This window comes from Oncorhynchus masou, chromosome 6 (genome assembly GCF_036934945.1).
Source record: "Oncorhynchus masou masou isolate Uvic2021 chromosome 6, UVic_Omas_1.1, whole genome shotgun sequence".
NCBI lineage: Eukaryota > Metazoa > Chordata > Actinopteri > Salmoniformes > Salmonidae > Oncorhynchus > Oncorhynchus masou.
In genome coordinates, this window is record NC_088217.1 from 45,415,139 (window position 1) to 45,439,575 (window position 24,437).

Consider the following 24,437-nt stretch of genomic DNA (forward strand, 5'->3'; position numbering starts at 1 on the left):
TGGGAACACTGGAGACGCCAAACCATTGCCAGATGTCAGCGGAACAACCAAAATACAGCATATGGCTGCTATTCAGCAGATTATCTGAGACAGATATTTATTTAATTATTAATTTATTTGTCCGAGACACTGCGCAACAGAAACAAAGGCTAAGTCTCAGATGACTGAGAAAACATGTTGCAACAGATTTAGCTAATAGCTCAATTCCATGTGTACACAGGGTGACATCTAGACATGGAATCATTATATACAAAACAGAAACACATCATACAATTAAACAATACAACAACAAAAACAGATACGGACGTTGTGATGCAGTGTGCAAATCACATCAACATTACATGACAAATGGTTGGTTTGGAGATTATGGTGTTATTTTCCTTAATAAAACCGAGTCTGCGAAATATATAGGCCTAGACTGCGTTTAACGTGAAATGTGGTCTATTAAAGGCTCTGCAGTGGCAGAGAAGAGCTGTTGCAAAGAAAGTTTGCGAGGAAGTGAGGTTGTGTTTATACTGGATCTCCCGCCCTAACCTACCGTCAACAAATCATGTCAATGGGGAGCTATATGGAGCCCCCGCATTGATACAACATTTGGGCAGCGCACAGTGATGCGGAACAGAGCTCTATTTGGCCCCTGTGTGCCTCCACAGGCTCCGCGATTGTGTCACAACTTCCATACGACGCATCTGACCACATTTTCAGATCAAGCATAAAATTACTTTTAGTGGTGTTTGATTATGACGCAGGCTGCATCGATTTCAACACCAGGGAACTGGACAGCTCCCCGAAAAGAATCGTGAAAAAGGGAACATTGCCCAAACAACAACGCTCTTAGCTGACACTCTTACAGGTTAACTCAACGTGCTTGGGAAACTATTAAAAAGTTGAATTGTAAATAAAGCATCTTCTACGACCATGAAATACTTAATGCGGTAATCAGCAGTATATCAACAATAACAAAGTGGACTCCTCACCCTTGGTTTGGTAAAAGGTCGAGGGATGGGGCTGGAAAAATGCTACCATTCTCAAATTCATAGACAGAGCTATGGACGCCAGGACCATCCATGATATAAAAATTGTTTTTGTGACTATATACGTTTGTTCATTTTTTTCGTTTTCTAACGTTGGAGTAAAACAAGATTATATATTGGTTTCTGATGGGGTATGACAGTTGAACTAAGCTTATGATGATATATAAATTATATTATTCAAGAATCAATGGGTACATATCTGTAAATTATAAATCCAAAAAATGGTATGTAGCAACTACTGATTGCCCCTTGAAGTTACATCGCAACTGCAAAACTAGGCCCTGATTTATCCGTCGGTCTCTCCTTGACTGTCACCTTCAGTGTTCTCCAGACAATCCTGCGGAAAATAGCCAATTTGGTTTTCAAAGTGTGAGGCAATGACATAGGCTACGCTATGGTTTAAATGGTTATTTGTCCAATTATGTAGGCTATATGCCGTGGTTCGCCATATAAGATGGATAAAAGTAGCCTATGCCTAGAAGTGGAACTTGAAACACACTTTACTCTGCCTCTCTCTGAGCTGCTATTTCACTGACGACCAGCAACTATTTTCTAGAATTCCTACTATTGCCCCTATTCTGGGCGCAGGCCTAGGCCTATATGATCAAGTGCGTCGGATAAATTACTTCCCAACGATTTCACAAGTTATGATATTTTTTCAGTAGCCTATTGTGAGGGAAATGGTTCATAGAAATAGGCCTATACGCTACAAATGAATAGACCTACGATAGCATATATTTTATAATCGAGGACGGGGTTTATGCGGTATTCCATGGCGTCCGTCTTGTATGCCACTATTCCATGGCGTCCGTCTTGTAACCGGTATTGTAGGCCTAGATACTGCATCTGTCTCAAATGATACATAATCTCACTCACGCCAAATTGGAACATCGTCCATTTTAGCGGGGCTAGAAACTGTTGTCTACAAGGCTGTTGTCACCGGTAGTAGTGGAATACTGAGATTCGACGTGAAGATCCGTGTCTGGGTGTTAGCAGGCAATGCGGAGGCTGGAGGGACAACGAAAAGTCAACAGCCTAACATACAAGTCAACAGCCTAAATAACTCACGCTGTATTCGTAGGTAGTTCGAAAAATACCATGTTTCAACAGCAGAGCTAGAGAGCTTTGTATCATGTAGCCTTCCGTCTGGGCTCGGAAGAGCGGTCATGTTTCTCCTCCTCGGACAGTATGTGCTTGTATGTTCAGCAGTTAAGCACTGAGTGGATGCATCTATAGTATTGCTAATTACAGTTGGCAGTCATTTTGTTTAAACTTGGTCAATTAAACCTTCTTTGTGGCAATCTTTCTGTCATTTATGGAATATGTCTTTCCATTACATCTCAAACCAAAAAAATGTAACATTCAGAGACTGTAATAAACACCACATAGACTCCGTTTATCTAAACTTTATTAAAATCACATTTCGAAGTCATATTTATGCAAATCATTAGGCTCCCCTGGTGGTACACATGGTTAGGCACTAAAGATATTTTAAACCGTAGAAAGTATTTTGAAATACCTTTTCAGGCAAGCATTCAAAGCTGAACATTTACCCCCAAATCAAAATAACAAATTCCCCAAACTAAAAATATGCTATTACAAAATAAACCAATAACATAATCGTTGCAGGTTTGAAAAAAGTAATCAATAGTATAATATTTGTATTGTTTTGAAACATGTGGATAACAACCCACTGATATATTATACATGTGAAATCAGAAATCAGATGTAATAAATTGATTAACTTTAAATAGCTTCTACACCCAATCCATAACACTCCTGAACAGCTAATCAAATGGCTACCCAGACCACTGCCACTCTCTGCTTTCCTGGCTGTAGCTACCCCACTCTTATGATCATTGGCATTAGTCTTTCCTTTCAAAACAATACCGCTTGGTTCACGATCTGCTCCTTTACCCGCAGCTCCCTTCTTTTTTCTTTCATCATGATCAGCGTTAGTCATTCCCTCTGAAACGTTGATACGTTCGGGAAGTTCATGCTCTGTTGGCTTATCTTTCTCTGATCATCAGTAATTCTCGTTGAATGATTGTCAGTAATTCTCTCTGAATGATCATCTGTAATTCTCTCTGAATGTCCACTGCTAGGTCGACAATCTGATTGCTTCGGAGAATCAATGGTGGGGTGCTGACTAATGTTGGGGGTCGTTATAGAGCTACCTCTATCAGAAGCTCCATAACTGGATTGAGCAGTATCGTTTTGCCTAATTGGTAGATTCTCATGGGATTAATCAGCATTGGTGTTTTGATTCCTTCCACCAGTAGACTTTGTGCCCTGACTAGTCCCTTTGTTTCTCAGAGTGTACCTCGTCGACAGATCAGGCACGTTATCACGAGGTATGGATACATTTTTATTTATTTCACCTTTATTTAACCAAGTTCTCATTTACAATTGCGACCTGGCCAAGATAAAGGAAAGCAGTTCGACACATACAACAACACAGAGTTACACATGGAGTAAAACAAACATACAGTCAATAATACAGTAGAAAAATAAGTGTGAGCAAATGAGGTGAGATGGAGGTAAAGACAAAAAAAATACAATATCGCAAGTAAAACACTGGAATGGTTGATTTTCAGTGGAAGAATGTGCAAAGTAGAGAGAAATAATGGGGTGCAAAATAAATAAATACAGCAGCAAACTTTATGTTTGGGCTAAATTATAGATGGGCTATGTACAGGTGCAGTAATCTGTGAGCTGGTGCTTAAAGCTAGTGAGGGAGATAAGTGTTTCCAGTTTGTAGTTCATTCCAGTCATTGGCAGCAGAGAACTGGAAGGAGAGGCGGCCAAAGGAAGAATTGATTTTGGGGGTGACCAGAGAGATATACCTGCTGGAGCCTGTGCTACAGGTGGGTGCTGCTATGGTGACCAGCGAGCTGAGATAAGGGGGGACTTTACCTAGCAGGGTCTTGTAGATGACCTGGAGCCAGTGGGTTTGGCGACGAGTATGAAGCGAGGAGCCAGCCAACGAGAGCGTACAGGTCGCAGTGGTGGGTAGTATATGGGGCTTTGGTGACAAAATGGGTGGCACTGTGATAGGCTGCATCCAATTTATTGAGTAGGGTATTGGAGGCTATTTTGTGAATGACATCGCCGAAGTCGAGGATTGGTAGGATGGTCAGTTTTACGAGGGTATGTTTGGCAGCATGAGTGAAGAATGCTTTGTTGCAAAATAGGAAGCCAATTCTAGATTTAACTTTGGATTGGAAATGTTTGATGTGAGTCTGGAAGGAGAGTTTACAGTCTAACCAGACAACTAGGTATTTGAAGTTGTCCACATATTCTAAGTCAGAGCTGTCCAGAGTAGTGATGTTGGACAGGCGGGCAGGTGCAGGCAGCGATCGGTTGAAGAGCATGCATTTAGTTTTACTTGCATTTAAGAGCAATTGGAGGCCACGGAAGGAGAGTTGTATGGCATTGAAGCTCGTCTGGAGGGTTGTTAACACAGTGTCCAAAAAAGGGCCAGAGGTATACAGAATGGTGTCGTCTGCGTAGAGGTGGATCAGAGACTCACCAGCAGCAAGAGCGACATCATTGATGTATACAGAGAAGAGAGTCGGTCCAAGAATTGAACCCTGTTGTACCCCCATAGAGACTGCCAGAGGCCCGGACAACAAACCCTCCGATTTGACACACTGAACTCTATCATAGAAGTAGTTGGTGAACCAGGCGAGGCAACCATTTGAGAAACCAAGGCTGTCGAGTCTGCCGATGAGGATGTGGTGATTGACAGAGTCGAAAGCCTTGGCCAGGTCAATGAATACGGCTGCACAGTATTGTTTCTTATCGATGGCGGTTAAGATATCGTTTAGGACCTTGAGCGTGGCTGAGGTGCACCCATGACCAGCTCTGAAACCAGATTGCATAGCGGAGAAAATATGGTGGGATTCGAAATGGTCTGTAATCTGTTTGTTGACTTGGCTTTCGAAGACCTTAGAAAGGCAGTGTAGGATAGATATAGGTCTGTAGCAGTTTGGGTCAAGAGTGTCCTCCCCCTTTGAAGAGGGGGATGACAGCAGCTGCTTTCCAATCTTTGGGACCAATCTTAGCCACTGTAACAGTACTCTTCCTGTGTTGTGTTCAATCAATTTCTGATAGAAACAGCACAAAATTGCACGTCATGCAATGCACAGCTCACCATCCAACTCTGCCCTCACGCAAGCTGGTTTGGTGCTTGTTCACTACATGTCTCAACCATGCATCGTTTGGCGACCCTAATCACATTACGTCACTAACCTCACCTGCCATTCCACTCCTATCCATTGGCTCATTCTTGTTAACATCGTGAGAGACAGACTGATAACTGGCAGTGTTGTCGTCAATGTCATTCTGTTTCAGATCAATTGGGTTATTATCATCTGGGAATGTCTCTCCCCTGAATATTTAAAACATTTTTTTTTGTACCTTTATTTTACAAGGCAAGTCAGTTAAGAACACATTCTTATTTTCGATGACGGCCTAGGAACAGTGAGTTAACTGCCTGTTCAGGGGCAGAACGACAGATTTGTACCTTGTCAACTCGGGGATTCAAACTTGCAACCTTTCGGTTACTAGTACAACACTCTAACCACTAGGCTACCCTGCCACCCCATATACTCTGGATTGTCTTGGGGCACCACACAAACTCATGTTTGGGCTCATAGTGTGCGTAGGCATACGTAACTAAATTCCTGCGCTCTTGCTTATCAATGACAGCGAAGATGAAGTAGTTGAGGGCACTTTCCTTCACATTGTACAGCTTGTCTTTGACAAGAGTCTGCTCTAGGAAGAATCGGACCAGTGGGGCCTGGTAGTGGGTGAACCCCAGAGTGCCCAGGCACTTCAGGATGCGGGTGATGCGCAGGTTGTTGTGTGTGTTTCTGCCATGAACAAAAACACAAGAACAACAAAAATACAAGGGTACTGTTAACCTCAAAAGCAGATGTTTAATTTGAAAGCTGAAATCTTAGCTATTATGTATTGCAATCACTATAAAATAATAACAGTTAAATGACCAAAGGAAGACATTTCTAACGTTTCCAGGTTGTCAAATCTCTCACGCCAGTTGTTCGCAAGTTTCACTTCCCCTGTTATGTCTTGACAGCTCTATGCCGTAGAAGTCCAGCATGAGCTTGTAGGATGCAACCAGCCTCTGCTTTGCTGTGCCATCTTCAAGGAAAGCCTGAGGAGGAAGCAGATTGTCATTCAGAACAATTATGAACACATTTCCATTTGTCTCTAAGCCCCCAGTCAATAGATAATGTATGATATATGTAAATACAGTATGCAGAGAACACTTTCCTTGATCAAAGAAACTACTAGAAGTACCTCAATTTCCTTCTTGGTGAGTTCCTTGGCTTGATAATTCATTCCTGGTTCTTGAAGTGGGAACAACCTAAATAAAATGTTTTGTGTATTAAACAAATATTTTAAACAATTTAACTTAGACATGTAAAGGAAACTGACCATTGGATGTATGAGTGAACTTCTTCCAGTTTTGAATATTTCCTGTGCCATTTATTGTGAAAGTCCTCAATGAAGACACCTAATCAGAGCAAAGTTTACAGTTAAACATGTCCATGTCTTGTCAAATTGAAACTGCGCTGAAAGAAACAGTAATTAGTTTACCATCAGGGGAGGAGGGTAATTGTCCACGGTAGAACTGTAAATTAGGCATTTCATCAAGGGGGGAAAGTAATGCAAATTCAGAAATGAGGATATTTCAGAGAGCTGTATTAAAACAGTACAATAATCTCAGAGGAATTGGCCAGTAAAATTATGACTCAAATCATCCCGCTTTTCCATGTACTACATAAAGAGATGAGTACTTGTTTACTTGTTGTTGCCCGCCAAAGTACAAATTTGATTCTTGCCCCTGTGGAAACAAGAACAAAGGTCTAAAGACTATGTACAAACTATTGACTGATTGATAGTCAGCAGCAGCAACATACTATGATTGATGTGGATATATTTGATAGCATAAAGTGTGTAAGATTGTGTGAAGAGAATAATGACTTACTGGATAATGATGCCTGTACATTTGCATATCTCTTGCTGCACTTCTGAATCTGTTAAACTTGTTTGACTGAAAACACATTCACTCCATGAGTTCACAAAATGGCAAATATCCGAAAAAGAGGGAAACGTAGCGGTCTTCTGGTCAGACTACGGAGACGGGCACATCGTGCCCCACTTCCTAGCATTCTTCTTGCCAATGTCCAGTCTCTTGACAACAAGGTTGATGAAATCCGAGCAAGGGTAGCATTCCAGAGGGACATCAGAGACTGTAACGTTCTGTGCTTCACGGAAACATGGCTCACTGGAGAGACGCTATCCGAAGCGGTGCAGCCAACCCGTTTCTCCACGCATCGCGCCGACAGCAACAAACACCTTTCTGGTAAGAAGAGGGGTGGGGGTGTATGCCTTATGGCTAACGAGGCATGGTGCGATGAAAGAAACATACAGGAACTCAAATCCTTCTGTTCACTTGATTTAGAATTCCTCACAATCAAATGTAGACCGCATTACCTACCAAGAGAATTCTCTTCGATTATAATCACAGCCGTATATATCCCCCCCCAAGCAGACACATCGATGGCTCTGAACGAACTTTATTTAACTCTTTGCAAACTGGAAACCATTTATCCGGAGGCTGCATTCATCGTTGTTGGGGATTTTAACAAGGCTAATCTGAAAACAAGACTCCCTAAATTTTATCAGTATATCGATTGCGCAACCAGGGGCGGAAAAACCTTGGATCACTGTTACTCTAACTTCCGCGACGCATATAAGGCCCTGCCCCGCCCCCCTTTCGGAAAAGCTGACCACGACTCCCTTTTGCTGATACCTGCCTACAGACAAAAGCTAAAAAAATAAGCTCCCACGCTGAGGTCTGTCCAACGCTGGTCCGACCAAGCTGACTCCACACTCCAAGACTGCTTCCATCACGTGGACTGGGACATGTTTCGTATTGCGTCAAATAACAACATTGACGAATACGCTGATTGATGTGCGAGTTCATTAGAACGTGCGTTGAAGATGTCGTTCCCATAGCAACGATTAAAACATTCCCTAACCAGAAACCTTGGATTGATGGCAGCATTTGTGTGAAACTGAAAGCGCGAACCACTGCTTTCAATCAGGGCAAGGTGTCTGGTAACATGACTGAATACAAACAATGCAGCTATTCCCTCCGTAAGGCTATCAAACAAGCTAAGCGTCAGTACAGAGACAAAGTAGACTCCCAATTCAATGGCTCAGACACAAGAGGCATGTGGCAGGGTCTACAGTCAATCACGGACTACAGGAAGAAATCCAGCCCAGTCACGGACCAGGATGTCTTGCTCCCAGGCAGACTAAATAACTTTTTTGCCCGCTTTGAGGACAATACAGTGCCACTGACACTGCCTGCAACGGAAAAATGCGGTCTCTCCTTCACTGCAGCCGAGGTGAGTAAAACATTTAAACGTGTTAACCCTCGCAAGGCTGCAGGCCCAGACGGCATCCCCAGCCGCGCCCTCAGAGCATGCGCAGACCAGCTGGCTGGTGTGTTTACGGACATATTCAATCAATCCCTATACCAGTCTGCTGTTCCCACATGCTTCAAGAGGGCCACCATTGTTCCTGTTCCCAAGAAAGCTAAGGTAACTGAGCTAAACGACTACCGCCCCGTAGCACTCACTTCCGTCATCATGAAGTGCTTTGAGAGACTAGTCAAGGACCATATCACCTCCACCCTACCTGACACCCTAGACCACATATGTCAGAGTCAAGGCCCGCGGGCCACATCCGGCCCGAGAAGGTTTTTACGGCCCCTGGGATGATCTTGATTTATTATTAGAACCGGCCCGCAGACCGCAGCAAGCCGGCAGCCCGCAGATCTTTTACACGCACCAATACTACATTTCCCACAATGCAACGGTGACGCACCGAGCAGTAGGCTGCTTCATTTCAATATTTATTGGCACAGCAGTCGTCAGCATCACAGTAAAATTAACTTTCAGATACCCATCAAAAATGGCAAAACGGAAGGTGGACACTGAGAACCGGGGGTTTCAAACAAGGTGGGAGTCGGAGTATATGTTCACGGAGGTAGCTGGAAAACCTGTGTGTCTTCTGTGTGGAGAAAGTGTGGCGGTACTGAAAGAGTATAATCTGAGACGACATTATGAAACGAAACACGCGGACAAAAACAAGAATATGGACATGGAAGAGAAGCTCTCTACCAGTGCGTTCCCGAGCGCACAGTTGGCTGATAAAATAGGTATGCTTGCCGCTGACTTTCGACGCCGATTTGCTGACTTTGAAGCACAAAAAAGCAGGTTGGAACTGCTCGGTAACCCATTTGCTGTTGACGTGGAAAGCTCACCACCAAACCTCCAAATGGAGTTGATTGACCTCCAATGCAATGATGCACTGAGGGCAAAATATGCGGCAGTGGGTGCTGCGGAGTTCGCCCGTTTCCTCCCCGACACAATGCCCCAGCTGCGCATCCAGGCTGCTCAAACGTTGTCTATGTTTGGCAGCACATACCTGTGTGAACAACTTTTTTCTTTGATGAACCTGAACAAAACATCACACAGAAGTCGACTTACTGCTGAACACCTCCACTCAATTCTGAGGATTTCCTCAGCTCAGAGCCTTACCCCGAACATTGATGAACTTGTGGAAAAGATGGGACACCACCAAGTATCACCCTCAACCTCAAACAAGTGAACATTACTGTGCAATCACATATTTAGAGTTTTTACTCAGTTCAAGTTTAAAAGTTAAAGTTTAATATTTGTTTTCACTGCATGTTACTTCTCCTTAAACAAAGTGTTGTTTTTGATTAATAGATTTTTGCACTTTATTTTATTGTATTTCAATCCAATTATATTTTAAAAATATTTCAGTTGAGTGGATGATAGAAAATTGCTATTATTGTTTTTTTCTTTGAAGTAAATTTAGCCCACTTTTGCTAAAATAGAAAATATAGGCTACTGATGGTGCCTTGAATACCGGTTTCTTTCATTTAATGTTCATGTTATGGGGATTTTTATATAAAGGAAATTTGTCTTTTGTGTCTGTTGAAAATTAAAGATTACTGACAGAGCCATAAGAAAATATTGCTTTATTTATCTGATCATATTGGAATATATTTGTTAGGTTTTCAGTAGGTTCAATTAGGTTCACTAGACTATATGCGTCATTTAAAAATTTTTCAATGAACATTCGAACAGTCCGGCCCTCGGCTTGTAGCTAAATTTTTTATTTGGCCCTCCGTCCATTTGACTTTGACACCCCTGCCCTAGACCCACTCCAATTTGCTTACCGCTCAAATAGGTCCACAGACGATGCAATCTCAACCACACTGCACACTGCCCTAACCCATCTGGACAAGAGGAATAACTATGTGAGAATGCTGTTCATCGACTACAGCTCGGCATTCAACACCATAGTACCCTCCAAGCTCGTCATCAAGCTCGAGACCCTGGGTCTCGACCCCGCCCTGTGCAACTGGGTACTGGACTTCCTGACGGGCCGCCCCCAGGTGGTGAGGGTAGGTAACAACATCTCCTCCCCGCTGATCCTCAACACTGGAGCCCCACAAGGGTGCGTTCTGAGCCCTCTCCTGTACTCCCTGTTCACCCACGACTGCGTGGCCACGCACGCCTCCAACTCAATCATCAAGTTTGCGGACGACACAACAGTGGTAGGCTTGATTACCAACAACGACGAGACGGCCTACAGGGAGGAGGTGAGGGCCCTCGGAGTGTGGTGTCAGGAAAATAACCTCACACTCAACGTCAACAAAACTAAGGAGATGATTGTGGACTTCAGGAAACAGCAGAGGGAACACCCCCTATCCACATCGATGGAACAGTAGTGGAGAGAGTAGCAAGTTTTAAGTTCCTCGGCATACACATCACAGACAAACTGAATTGGTCCACTCACACAGACAGCATCGTGAAGAAGGCGCAGCAGCGCCTCTTCAACCTCAGGAGGCTGAAGAAATTCGGCTTGTCACCAAAAACACTCACAAACTTCTACAGATGCACAATCGAGAGCATCCTGGCGGGCAGTATCACCGCCTGGTACGGCAACTGCTCCGCCCTCAACCGTAAGGCTCTCCAGAGGGTAGTGAGGTCTGCACAACGCATCATCGGGGGCAAACTACCTGCCCTCCAGGACACCTACACCACCCGATGTTACAGGAAGGCCATAAAGATCATCAAGGACATCAACCACCCGAGCCACTGCCTGTTCACCCCGCTATCATCCAGAAGGCGAGGTCAGTACAGGTGCATCAAAGCTGGGACCGAGAGACTGAAAAACAGCTTCTATCTCAAGGTCATCAGACTGTTAAACAGCCACCACTAACATTGAGTGGCTGCTGCCAACACACTGACACTGACTCAACTCCAGCCACTTTAATAATGGGAATTGATGGGAAATGATGTAAATATATCACTAGCCACTTTAAACAATGCTACCTTATATAATGTTACTTACCCTACATTATTCATCTCATAGGCATACGTATATACTGTACTCTATATCATCGACTGCATCCTTATGTAATACATGTATCACTAGCCACTTTAACTATGCCACTTTGTTTACATACTCACCTCATATGTATATACTGTACTCGATACCATCTACTGTATCTTGCCTATGCTGCTCTGTACCATCACTCATTCATATATCCTTATGTACATATTCTTTATCCCCTTACACTGTGTATAAGACAGTAGATTAGGAATTGTTAGTTAGATTACTTGTTGGTTATTACTGCATTGTTGGAACTAGAAGCACAAGCATTTCGCTACACTCGCATTAACATCTGCTAACCATGTGTATGTGACAAATACAATTTGATTTGATTTGATTTGATGTCACAACTTCCACCGAAGTCGGTTCCTCTCCTTGTTTGGCGGCGTTCGGCGGTCGGCATCACCGGTCTTCTAGCCATTGTTGATCCACTTTTCATTTTCCATTTGTTTTGTCTTGTTTTCCTACACACCTGGTTTTCATTTCCCTCATTAATTTTTGTGTATTTAACTCTCTGTTCCCCCCCATGTCTTGTGTGGAATTGTTTGTTGTAAGTGCTTGTGCACATGTTTACTGGTGCGCGTAGAGTTTTGTACCCATGTTGGTCATTTCTTTATGCCGTTGGTTTTGCTATTAAACTGCTCCGGCTATTACCTAGTTCTGCTCTCCTGTGTCTGACTTCCCTGCCACCAGTTACGCACCCCTTACAAAATACTGGAAACACAATATTGATACGCCCACGTGTCTGAGCTATATAAAGTAAAACAAACTTGGAGGGAAACTTTTACTAGCTGCTTATTAATCATATCCATTTTAGACGGACGTAATAAAAACACAAGAATTATTAAACCCTTGACTAAAGCTTTATATGGTGAGCGATAGCCTTACATTACTCAATACAACTACTCATCAATTTGAGACCCAATGTTGTACAAATGCAATAATGGTTAAATAAATATTTAGAAATGAGGTCCCAAAAACCAGTCTCTCAATGTATCAGTACATAAAGTATAATAACAAAGCATTTACTTGTTGCGACCAACCGGTGTACTGGTGTATCCGCTCCTGAGGAAATACAACAGTGAGCATGTGGTACAAAGGACAATAGTGATTCATAGGCCTGACATTTCTCTGCAGATGTTGGCATATACAGTGCCTTCAAAAAGTATTCATACCCCTTGACTAATTCCACATTTTGTTGTGTTACAGCCTGAATTCAAAATGGATTACATTTTTTTTAAATTCCACCTCTCTACACACAACGACAAAGTGACAACAAAGTAAAAATATGTTTTTAGAAATGTTTGCAAATATTTTGAAAATGAAATACAGACATATCTAAGTATTCAAATCCCTGAGTCAATTCATGTTACAATCACCTTTGGCAGCAATTACAGCTGTGTCTTTCTGGGTAAGTAAGAGCTTTGCACACCTGGATTGAACAATATTTGCACAATATTCTTTAAAAATGATTAAAGCGCTGTCATGTTGATCATTGGTAAACAGACATTTTCAAGTCTTGCCATAGATTTTCAAGATGATTTAAATCAACTGTAACTAGTCCACTCAACAACATTCAATGTCTCAGGAAAATTAAATGTCGTCTTGGTAAGCAACTCCAGTGTATATTTGGCCATGTGTTTTAGGTTATTGTCCTGCTGAAAGATGAATTTGTCTCCCAGTATCTATTAGAAAGCAGACTGAACCGTGTTTTCCTGTAGGATTTTGCCTGTGCTGAGCTCTATTCCGTTTCTCATTCTAAAACCCCCTAGTCCGAGCTGATGTCAAGCATACCCGTAACATGATGCAACCACCACCATGCTTGAAAATATGAAGAGTGATGTGTTGTGTTGGATTTATAAAAAAGCTTTGTATTCAGAACTTAAAGTAAATTTCATCCCTGCTAGCTAGCTGCTAAAGAGTGGCTATAGTGGCTAACGGCCCTGCCATGAAGCTAGCACCAGTTAGCCACGGGCCAGGCGCATCTCCCGGCTAGTAAACAGAATTACTACAGCTAAAATACCTCTTTCGCCATCTGGCACGGACCCTTTGTTGACACGGCACCCCGCTGTACCACCACGACTGGTCCGCCGATGTAACTCTATCCGCTGTACCCTCCACCGGCCTTTGCCGGACGACGGCGCAGATGCTTCTACTAACCCCGGCCTGCTAACTTAAAACGCTATGTCTCCAGCGTAGTAACGACTACCCCGCGGCTTCCCTGTTCCATCTATTGCTGTTCACTGGACCCTATGATCACTTGGCTACATAGCTGATAACTGCTGGACTGTTCATTAATCACTCAATTTTGTTTATTTTTTGTTTATCTGTTGGCCCCAGCCTTGAACTCAGGCCCTGTGTGTAGTTAACCAACCCTCTCTTCCCATATTCATTGCCAATTGGCTTAGCGTCCTCCCGGGTTAGGGAGGGTTTGGCCGGTAGGGATATCCTTGTCTCATCACGCACCAGCGACTCCTGTGGCGGGCCGGGCGCAGTGCACGCTAACCAAGGTTGCCAGGTGCACTGTGTTTCCTCCACACATTGGTGCGGTTGGATGCGCGCTGTGTTAAGAAGCAGTGCGGCTTGGTTGGGTTGTGTTTCGGAGGACACATGACTTTCGACCTTCGTCTCTCCTGAGCCCGTACGGGAGTTGTAGTGGTGAGACAAGATAGTAGCTACTAATGTTATATAAATATAGTAATCATGTAACCAAGCATTACTAGTTAGTCAATACTCTGGCTGAGCCAGTTGTCCCCAGACAACTCTTGCCCAGTGTCCTCAGGCAAGTCTAGAGCCTGTGTGCAATAACATGATTATCCGAAGGACACACAGCTGCCATCACGCAAATATACTCCCCTGTAAACTACAAAGAGCAACCTGCAACAATAACGAGCTTAGAAGTGCCAAGCTATCTCACTGACATTGAACCCTGCATGCACTCCTGCAAAGACAGGAAACACCTGAGCCTAAAGCAGACATTACCACAATATCCACGCTTCCTGGACACACATACATCTCATGAAGCACTGTACACTCACACTCTACCCCCCCCCCCCCTACTGGTCGGGTGCCAAGAGCAAAGGACTTGGCTGTGCACCAATGGGGCCCGCTCTGGCTAGAGCAAGGCCCGTCTCCAACTCTTCAGGACCAGTCAGAAGACCAACACGACGAGACTCCACCTACATTATTCTGTGTATACATTCTGCTGCAACCTCTGTCTAAGCATCCTAATTAGCTGACTCCTTGCAGAGCCATATGCTTAGGTCCGTGCACGCTTAACTGCAGGACAAGATATCTCTGACTTTAAATAAACTGCCTTTTTGATACACCTGATTCCACTCTGTCCAGCGTCGTTGATTTGGTCTCCCTCTCCAGTATGTAAACACTAACACTAACAATTGGATACCACGAAATTGGGGAGAAAAATGGGGTATTTAAAAAAAAATTATGTAGAACTAAGAACAGATATAGCCCTTGGTTCACTCCAGACATGACTGCACTCGACCAGCACAAAATCATACTGTGACAGACTGCAATAGCATCAAATAGTCCCCACAATATGCAACTTTTCAAGGAAGTCAGGAACCAATACACGTAGTCAGTCAGGAAAGCAAAGGCGAGCTTTTTCAAAGAAGAAATCTGCATTTTGTAGCTCTGACTCCCAAAAGTTTTGGGACACTGTAAAGTCCATGGAAAATAAGAGCACCTCCTCCCAGCTGCCCACTGCACCGAGGCTAGGAAGTACTGTCACCACCAATAAATCCACGATAATCAAGAATTTCAATAAGCATTTCTCCTTCACCCAAATCCAGATAGCAGATGTTCTGAAAGAGCTGCAAAACCTGGATTCATACAAATCAGCTGGGCTAGACAATCTGGACCCTCTCTTTCTAAAATTATCCGCCGCCATTGTTGCAACCCCTATTGCCAGTCTGTTCAACCTCTTTTTTGTATCGTCCAAGATCTCTAAATATTGGAAAGCTGCCGCTGTCATCCCCTTCTTGTTATAGACCTATATCCATCCTGCCCTGCCTTTCTAAAGTCTTCGAAAGCCAAGTTAATAAACAGATCACTGACCATTTCGAATCCCACGTACCTTCTCCGCTGTGCAATCCGGTTTTCGAGCTGGTCACGGGCACACCTCAGCCACGCTCAAGGTACTGAATGATATCATAACCGCCATCGATAAAAGACAGTACTGTGCAGCCGTTTTCATCGACCTGGCCAAGGTTTTTGACTCTGTCATTCACCGTATTCTTATCGGCGGACTCAACAGCCTTGGTTTCTCAAATAACTGCCTCGCCTGGTTCACCAACTACTTCTCAGACAGAGTTCAGTGTGTCAAATCGGAGGGCTTGTTGTCCGGACCTCTGGCAATCTCTATGGGGATAGCACAGGTTTCAATTCTCGGGCTGACTCTTTTCTTTGTATATATCAACGATGTCGCTCTTTCTGCGGGTGATTCCCTGATCCACCTCTACACAGACGATACCATTCTGTGTACAACTGGCCCTTCTTAGGACACTGTTAACTAACCTCCAAACGAGCTTCAATGCCATACAACACTCCTTCCGTGGCCTCCAACTGCTCTTAAATGCTAGCAAAACCAAATGTATGCTTTTCAACCGTTCACTGCCCGCACCCGCCCGCCCGACTAGTCTCACTACTCTGGAAGGTTCTGACTTAGGTATTTGTAATGGTCTACATATTCTAAGTGTCTGGCTCGACTGTAAACTCTCCTTCCAGACTCATATTAAACATTGCCAATCCAAAATTAAATTTAGAATTGTCTTCCTGTTTCGCAACAAAGCCTCCTTCACTCACACCGCCAAACACACCCTCGTAAAACTGACTATGCTACCGATCCTCGACTTCGGCGATGTCATTTACAAAATATCTTCCAATACTCTACTCAGCAAACTGGATGCAGTCTATCACAGTGCCATCCATTTTGTCACCAAAGCCCCAGATACCACCCCCCCGCTGCGACCTGTATGCTGTAGTCGGCTGGCCCTCGCTACATATTCATCGCCAGACCCACTGGCTCCAGGTCATCTATAAGCCTATGCTAGGTAAAGCTCCGCCTTATCTCAGCTCACTGGTCACGATAACAACACCCACCCGTAGCACGCGCTCCAGCAGGTATATCTCACTGGTCCGCCCCAAAGCCAACTCTCCTTTGGCTGCCTTTCCTTCCAGTTCTCTGCTGCCAATGACTGGAACAAATTGCATAAATCGCTGAAGCTGGAGACTTATATTTCCCTCACTAACTTTAAACATCAGCTATCTGAGCAGCTAACCGATCGCTGCAGCTGTACATAGACCATCTGGAAATAACCCACCCAATCTACCTACCTCATCCCCATATTGTTTTTATTTACTACTATTTCTACTTGCACTTCACCATCTGCTCATCTTTTACTCCAGTGTTAATTTGCTAATTACTTCGCTACCATGGCCTATTTATTGCCTTACCTCCTCACACCATTTGCACACACTGTATATAGATGTTATTTTTTTCTATTGTGTTATCGACTGTACGCTTGCTTATTCCATGTGTAACTCTGTGTTGTTTGTGTCGCCCTGCTTTGCTTTATCTTGGCCAGGTCGCAGTTGTAAATGAGAACATGTTCTCATCTAGCTTACCTGGTTAAATCAAGGTGAAATATTGAAAAAAAGTTCACCTGGGAGAAGAAGGGGAAGGAAATGACAAAGAGGCAGGAAACTCAGTGGGGATAAATGGGCCAGAAATGGTGGAAGAGGAGGAACAGGAAGCGCAGAGCGGGGGTCTGGAAAATCTAATGCCAATGCGATTTTTCCTCCTATGTTAACACAGTAAAGGGGAAGGTTTGGTACTGCTCAGCTGGAAGGCACCACACTACAGAACGCCAAACAGAATGTCAAGGTAATAGATGGTGTACCTGCAAATCCTGCTAATGTACTCACCTTTCCCCATGTTTCTCATGGGAAAAAATCTGTTATACCAGGTCACGAAGTCCAACGACTTCACAGTGGAGCAGCTGTTGGTTCCAACCCCGTTTCCCGGTTCGGCGGACAGTGCTGAACCTGGCCCATAGCCACATGATGGGAGGACATTTATGGAGAGAAGAAAAACAGGAATGGGTGTTACAATGCTTCTTCTGGCCGGGGGTGTATGCGGATGTGATACGATATTTCCAAGGGTGTCCTGAATGTCAGAGAACCTCACCCCTTCCTGATTTACGAAATCCCTTAATCCCGTTGCAAGTGATAGACAAACCATTCGATAGAATTGCTATGGATTTAATTGGACCATTACCACGGTCTGCAAAATGTTTTCAACATATACTGGTTGTAGTGGATTATGCCACCAGGTATCCCGAGGCTATTCCCCTGCATAGTGCCTTCACCAAGAGCATTGCGAGAAAGCTGCTACAGATGCTCTCCAGGTTAGGTTTACCCTGAGAGATCCTGACAGATCAAGGCAATGGGTGGCTATTTGAAGAATCTCAAATATAAAATATATTTTGATATGTCTAACACCTTTTTTGGTCACTACATGATTCCATATGTGTTATTTCATAGTTTTGATGTCTTCACTATTATTCTACAATGTGGAAAATAGTAAAACAACAAAAAACACTTCAATTAGTAGGTGTTCAAAAAAGTGTATATACATACCAGTCAAAAGTTTGGATACTCCAACTCATGACTGTTTTGCTAGCACAGACTGGAATATGTTCTGGGATTCATCCAATGCCATTAAGGAGTATACCACCTCAGTCACAGGCTTAATCAATAAGTGCTTTGAGACGACGTCCCCACAATGACCGCAGGTACATTTCCCAACCAGAAGCCATGGATTACAGGCAACATCCGCACCGAGCTAAAGGCTAGAGCTGCCACTTTCAAGGAGCGGGACACTAATCCAGATGCCTATAAGAAATCATGCTATGGCCTCAGATGAACCATCAAACAGGCAAAGCGTCAATACAAGACTAAGACTGAATCTTACTACACCGGCTCTGATGCTCGTCAGATGTGGCAGGGCTTGAAAACTATTATGAACTACAAAGGGAAACCCAGCCATGAGTTGCCCAGTGACGCGAGCCTACCAGACGAGCTAAATGCCTTTTATGCTAACTTCGAGACAAGCAACACTGAAGCATGCATGAGAGCACCAGCTATTCCGGGCGACTGTGATCACGCTCTCCGTAGCCAATGTGAGAAAGACCTTTAAGCAGGTCAACATTCACAAGGTTGTGGGGCCAGACTGATTACCAGGATATGTACTCAAAGCATGTGTGGACCAACTGGCAAGTGTCTTCACTGACATTTTCAACCTCTCCCTGGCCGAGTGTGTAATACCTACATGTTTCAAACAGACCATAGTCCTTGTGGTCAAGAAAGCAAAGGTAACCTGCCTAAATGATTACCGCCCCGTAGCACTCACATCAGTAACCATGAAGTGCTTTGAAAGGCTGGTCATGGCTCACATTAACACCATCATGCCAGAAACCCTAGACCCACTACAATACGCATACCGCCACAACAGATCCACAGAAGTTTAGTCCCTTTCTGTACTCCCTGTTCACCCACGACTGCGTGGCCAAGCACGTCATCAAAACCATCATTAAGTTTGTTGACGACACAACAGTGGTAGGCCTCGTCACTGACAACGATGAGACAGCCTATAGGGAGGAAGTCAGAGACCTCTCTCTGTGTGAGCAAGACTAAGGAGCTGATCGTGGACTATAGGAAAAAGAGGGCCGAACAGGCCCCCATTAACATCGATGGGACTGTAGTGGAGTGGGTCAAGAGTTTCAAGTTCCTTGGTGTCCACATCACCAACAAACTATCATGGTCCAAACACACCAAGACAACTGTGAAGAGGGCACGACAACACCTTTTCCCCCTTAGGAGACTGAAAAGTTTGGGCATGGGCCTCCAGATCCTCAAAAGGTCATGACGATGTTGTCTTCTATTGTTATTTCCCCAGTGGCCTGGCTGCGTTGGGCCGGGCTTTGTGATGGTGGTGGTCTCTTGGTGCTGGTCTAGGTGGAGTGGAAGAGGCAGAGGCTGGAGGAGTGGCTATGAGTGTTGGGGTGGTGTCCAGGCTATGCCGGGGGCTGGAGAGGGCTGAGCAGATAGCAGCTGAACTGCTCTGCTCTGCCCTCCCTGAAGACACAGCCCTGGTTAAGATCATCCATGAGTCTGTTCCTTTGATAAGGGCGAATGGAGGAGGCACTCTCCTACTATCAACTATTATAAATTAATTTTATGAGACAGACACTGGCAGGAGGCAGCCTTAGCAATGACAACGGACCCAGGAACAGGTGAGGAACGGATGAGGGGAGAAGACACCCAGAGAGATGTCCACACACAGACCTGATACAGTATTTGTATTTATTATGGATCCCCATTAGCTGCTGCCAAGGTAGCAGCTACTCTTCCTGGGGTCCAGCAAAATGAAGGCAGTTGTAATGTTTTTAAAATTGTATTACATATTCACAACAGATTGGACATCAGACAAAGTTCTATTGACTGTTGACATCTAGTGGAAGGCGTAGGAATTGAAAACTCATCCATATCTCGCTGTAATTTCAATGAGAGCTTGGTTGAAGATCTGTCATTCCCAGAAGAAGAAAAAAAACAGTAAGTGGAATTTCTCCGGTTTTTGCCTGCTATATGAGTTCTGTTATACTCACAGACATAATTCAAACAATTTTAGAAACGTCAGAGTGTTTTATATCCAATATTAATAATAATATGCATATATTAGCAACTGAGACTGAGGAGCTGGCCGTTTACAATGGGTACCTTTTCATCCAAGCTACTCCATACTGCCACTGCAGCCATAAAAAGTTAAACTGTTTAATGAAGGAAACTCCAATTCCCTTTGGAGTTTATCTAAATCATAGGCCCGCCCCATGAGCACAGACATTGATCTGGCGTCATGGGACAGCCCCTTTCTGCTCTTCCGAATATAACACCCACCTTGGGAATTCATCTTCAGACCATGCTTCTCCCAATTACGAGAGGGCTAAGGTTTGAGTAGAGACCAAGCTTACTTCAATTACAAGAGGGCTAAGGTTTGAGCCCATTGCTGAATTCTTAACCATACCATGTGGTTAAACTCTGAGACTATCGAACCGACAGAATAAGGACAAATCTTTGATTCTAATTACTAGTCTGCAGCTAGGAATTCGGTATCTTTGAACGCGAACACCGACAACAGCCAAAACACCTATTCTATAACAACACTGCTGAATGTTACTCTGAACTAACCATTCTAACCATGGCACAGAGAGAGAGAGAGAGAGGGTGGACAAACTCTCCAACAGAAACAAACTTTCCAACAGAGATCACAATGACACACTGAGCGTAAATATATATATTGATTAGCAATTATTCCCGAATGAGTGAGTGTTCATGTGCAAAGGATTAGCATTTCAATTGTTATAATTCTCAACCTTGTAGTGTCTTTTATTTCAATCGACCCCCACTTCCCTTTTGTCTACCATGCCGCGATGCCGGTTTAGCCCACTAGGGCACATCCGCTATAATTTCCTTGTAACTATATCTACTTTTTGTTTGTGCATTTCTGTGATTGTTTAATTAGTTAATAAATAAATTATTTAAGACAATTGATGTATGGATGACTCATAGTGAAGACTGGGTTCGTGCTGAACAATTTACGACGTTTGGAATGAGACTAACGTGAGGTAAAGAATAATTCATTAATTAGAAGACTAATTGATCAGATATTAAAATATCTGAAAGTTATATTAGGAAAATTATAATTTTGTAATCTGAATATTTTCCTTGGTGCCCCGACTTCCTAGGTAATTACAGTTACATGATTAAGTTAGTTTAATCACGTAATAATAATTACATCGAATTTTTGATAAAAATAAGTATTTTATTTAATGATGCCAAAGACACGACAGTAAAGATCCTTGATATGCAAGATCACAGTGTGTCTAGTCCTGAACTCTCCCCGTCTCTCTGTTTCAGAGTCTCTAGTTGAGGGGAGCTGCTCCCAGAGTTTGGACCGGCAGGGCATGACTGTACCTACCGTTGCTATCCAACTTGCTGCATATGATCCCCCGGCACCTGGAGTGTAGCCAACCAGTCCAGAGAAACTCCCCAGTCTGGCCCGGAACACAGAGTTGTTGTTCCAGCGCCCTGCCACCAGATGGGGCAGGCATGTTAAGAACTCAGGATGGGGAGGAGGGAAGAGGGACTCAATGATAACATTGCCAATGGATAAGGTCACCTGACCTAGATTGGGTTGAGAGTAGAGGATGAGCTGAGAGAGGAGAGGAGAAGAGAGGAAAGGAGAGCTGAATGAGCGGTGTCATACATACCCAGCGTATGTCTGAGTGATATTATTTTGGGAGTGGGACAGAGCTTGGAAAGTGTATTTACTCACACTACTCAAAAATGTCTCTGCTTTTTAAAATCTCTGTATTTCTGTACATGTTTTTTTATAGTCATTATCCTTCCCCCTTGACAACATATAGAGGATTGATCCCCTGATGTTACCTGCGGAGGACAGGCAGACTAGAGGACAGGCAGACTAGATTAGATTAGACAGGTCCTCATGCATGTTGACTGGCACCGGTGTTTTTATAACATGAGGAGTCTACTGCAGAACTATGTGTGTGTGGTACCACCCATTGTGGAAAGTTTCTGTACAGCAGATATTGTAGCTAATACCTAGCGAGAGATGGACTTACATGCAGAGCCGTTCCTTGAAAAACTAAGAAAAACTAATAGTCTCAGTTAACCCACACAGGTCTCAGTTAACTCAGTTTTATTACTTGATGTTTAAACCACATTCTAACCTGAAAGGGCAATATGATTCTGTTGATAAATTCAATTTTCAGGGAAAGTTTAAGCCTGGCTTTGAACTGGTCAAAACTTAATCCATTTAAGTTATTAAGACCATGGCGGATATAATGAGCTCAGACCTCTTGCTTAAGAGCAGGAAATAGATGTGTGCGAATACAAAGCTAAATGTACATATGTATTCACCGTGTAAATACAACCAACTAACATTCCCCTTTGGATCAGCCTTCCATGGTTCTTTTCTTCATTCTTATTGGGGTTGACTTTTCAAGCCATTGCATGTGTACTGTGGTGGTTAATTTCCTTACTATCAAATGAGGAGAGACAAACTTATCACACAAATCAGAGTTATACTTAAACTAAATCTTTAATCACTTATTAATAAGTGAACAGGTCAATACAACACACACATATAAAGTGAATCGATTGAGTGCTCTACGATAATGATGGCTGGTCGACCATTCACGCTCAGATGATTCGTTGAGAGCACCGAGACAAAAGTACAAAGGTCTTTTATAGACAAAATACGCCCCTTTCGACCTACATGACGAACAACAGATATATAGAATGGGTCACAAGGTTAAGATTTGTATGAAAGATACCTATAATACATAGCAGACAGTATCTGCTGTGTCAACAGTTTTCATTGTGTAGAGACCAGTGTCTGTCCCTCCGACTCCAAACTGGAACCATCTCTCCCTGGTACGGTATAGAACAGAAACATTAACTCATGCTCTGGAATGCTCTTTTGGTTTTATCACCCAAAAGACATCTTAAATCTCTTGTCAGTGTTATCTCCTAGAGGCCCATCCTCAGTAGAAACACACACAATAGTTAAGAATACTCTATTCTGTTGCATAAAACAACCACTTGAGGCAATAAAAGTATTATAACATAATCTTGCAACTTTCCACGATAGTACAGAGAGAACTTAGTCCAAATGTCTCGTCTCACTTCATCATTACATCTCTCGCTCTCATCATTAGGTCAATTTAAATTGTTTATACTTGTTTATACTTTTCATAACCTATGGCACATAGAAAAGTGGGATGTTATGTTTTTCACTCGACTACTCTTTTTAAAAATTTTTTAAAGGTTTTTGCACCACCCTATTTTTATTATTATTCCATTTAAATGTCCATCATTTTAATGTACGAGAAATAGCTTGACCTGGCAAACTTTGGGGTCTAATATGTTGAGATAAGTGGCCGATGAAAAGTCTGGCATGGATGTATACCCTAACCTGTGATCTGTGGAAGAGGCGATATTTAGTGAGAAATTGTCAGCTGTAACCCATTCAGCTGAGGTTTTCAGCCCTCCATCAAAATATTACAAGTCATATGAGCAAAAAATAACAACTTTTGGGGTCAAAGATGTTGAGAAAAGCGCCACTGCAGAGTCTGACATGAAATAACATGCCTAAACCTAACCTGTGAAAAATATCCTACCCAATTAAGTAGTGGTCTTCATTGAGGTGCACAACTATAGCTGGAGTCTGAAGTTTACATACACCTTAGCCAAATACATTTAAATTCAGTTTTTCACAATTCCTGACATTTAATCCTAGTAAAAAGTCTTAGTCTTAGTCTTAGGCCAGTTAGGAGCACCACTTTATTTTAAGAATGTGAAATGTCAGAATAATAGTAGAGAGAATTATTTATTTCAGCTTTTATTTATTTCATCACATTCCCAGTGGGTCAGAAGTTTACTTACACTCAATTAGTATTTTGTAGTGTAACCGATGTGAAATCGCTAGCTAGTTAGCGGGGTGCGCGCTAATAGAGTTTCAATCGGTGACGTCACTCACTCTCAGACGTTGAAGTAGTTGTTCCCCTTGCTCTGCAAGGGCTGCAGCTTTTGTGGAGCGATGGGTAACGATGTTTTCTGGGAGGCAGTTGTTGATGTGTGCAGAGGGTCCCTGGTTCGAGCCCAGGTAGGGGCGAGGAGAGGGACTGTAGCTATACTCTTACAGTAGCATTGTCTTTAAATTGTTTAACTTGGGTCAAACGTTTCGGGGAGCCTTCCACAACCTTCACA

The 24,437-nt window shown here is 43.2% G+C and overlaps 1 protein-coding gene across 1 annotated transcript; it reads right to left on the minus strand.

The window, feature by feature from the left end:
* Positions 1-5,536: 5,536 nt before the first annotated feature.
* LOC135541127 (opioid growth factor receptor-like) lies at positions 5,537-7,856 on the minus strand. Its single transcript, XM_064967243.1, is given in 7 exon segments — positions 5,537-5,911; positions 6,067-6,129; positions 6,131-6,213; positions 6,360-6,426; positions 6,498-6,576; positions 6,660-6,906; positions 7,051-7,856. Coding segments are annotated over 6 exon segments (630 nt in total). The 5' UTR covers positions 6,709-6,906; positions 7,051-7,856; the 3' UTR covers positions 5,537-5,622.
* Between the last annotated feature and the right edge of the window lie 16,581 nt (positions 7,857-24,437).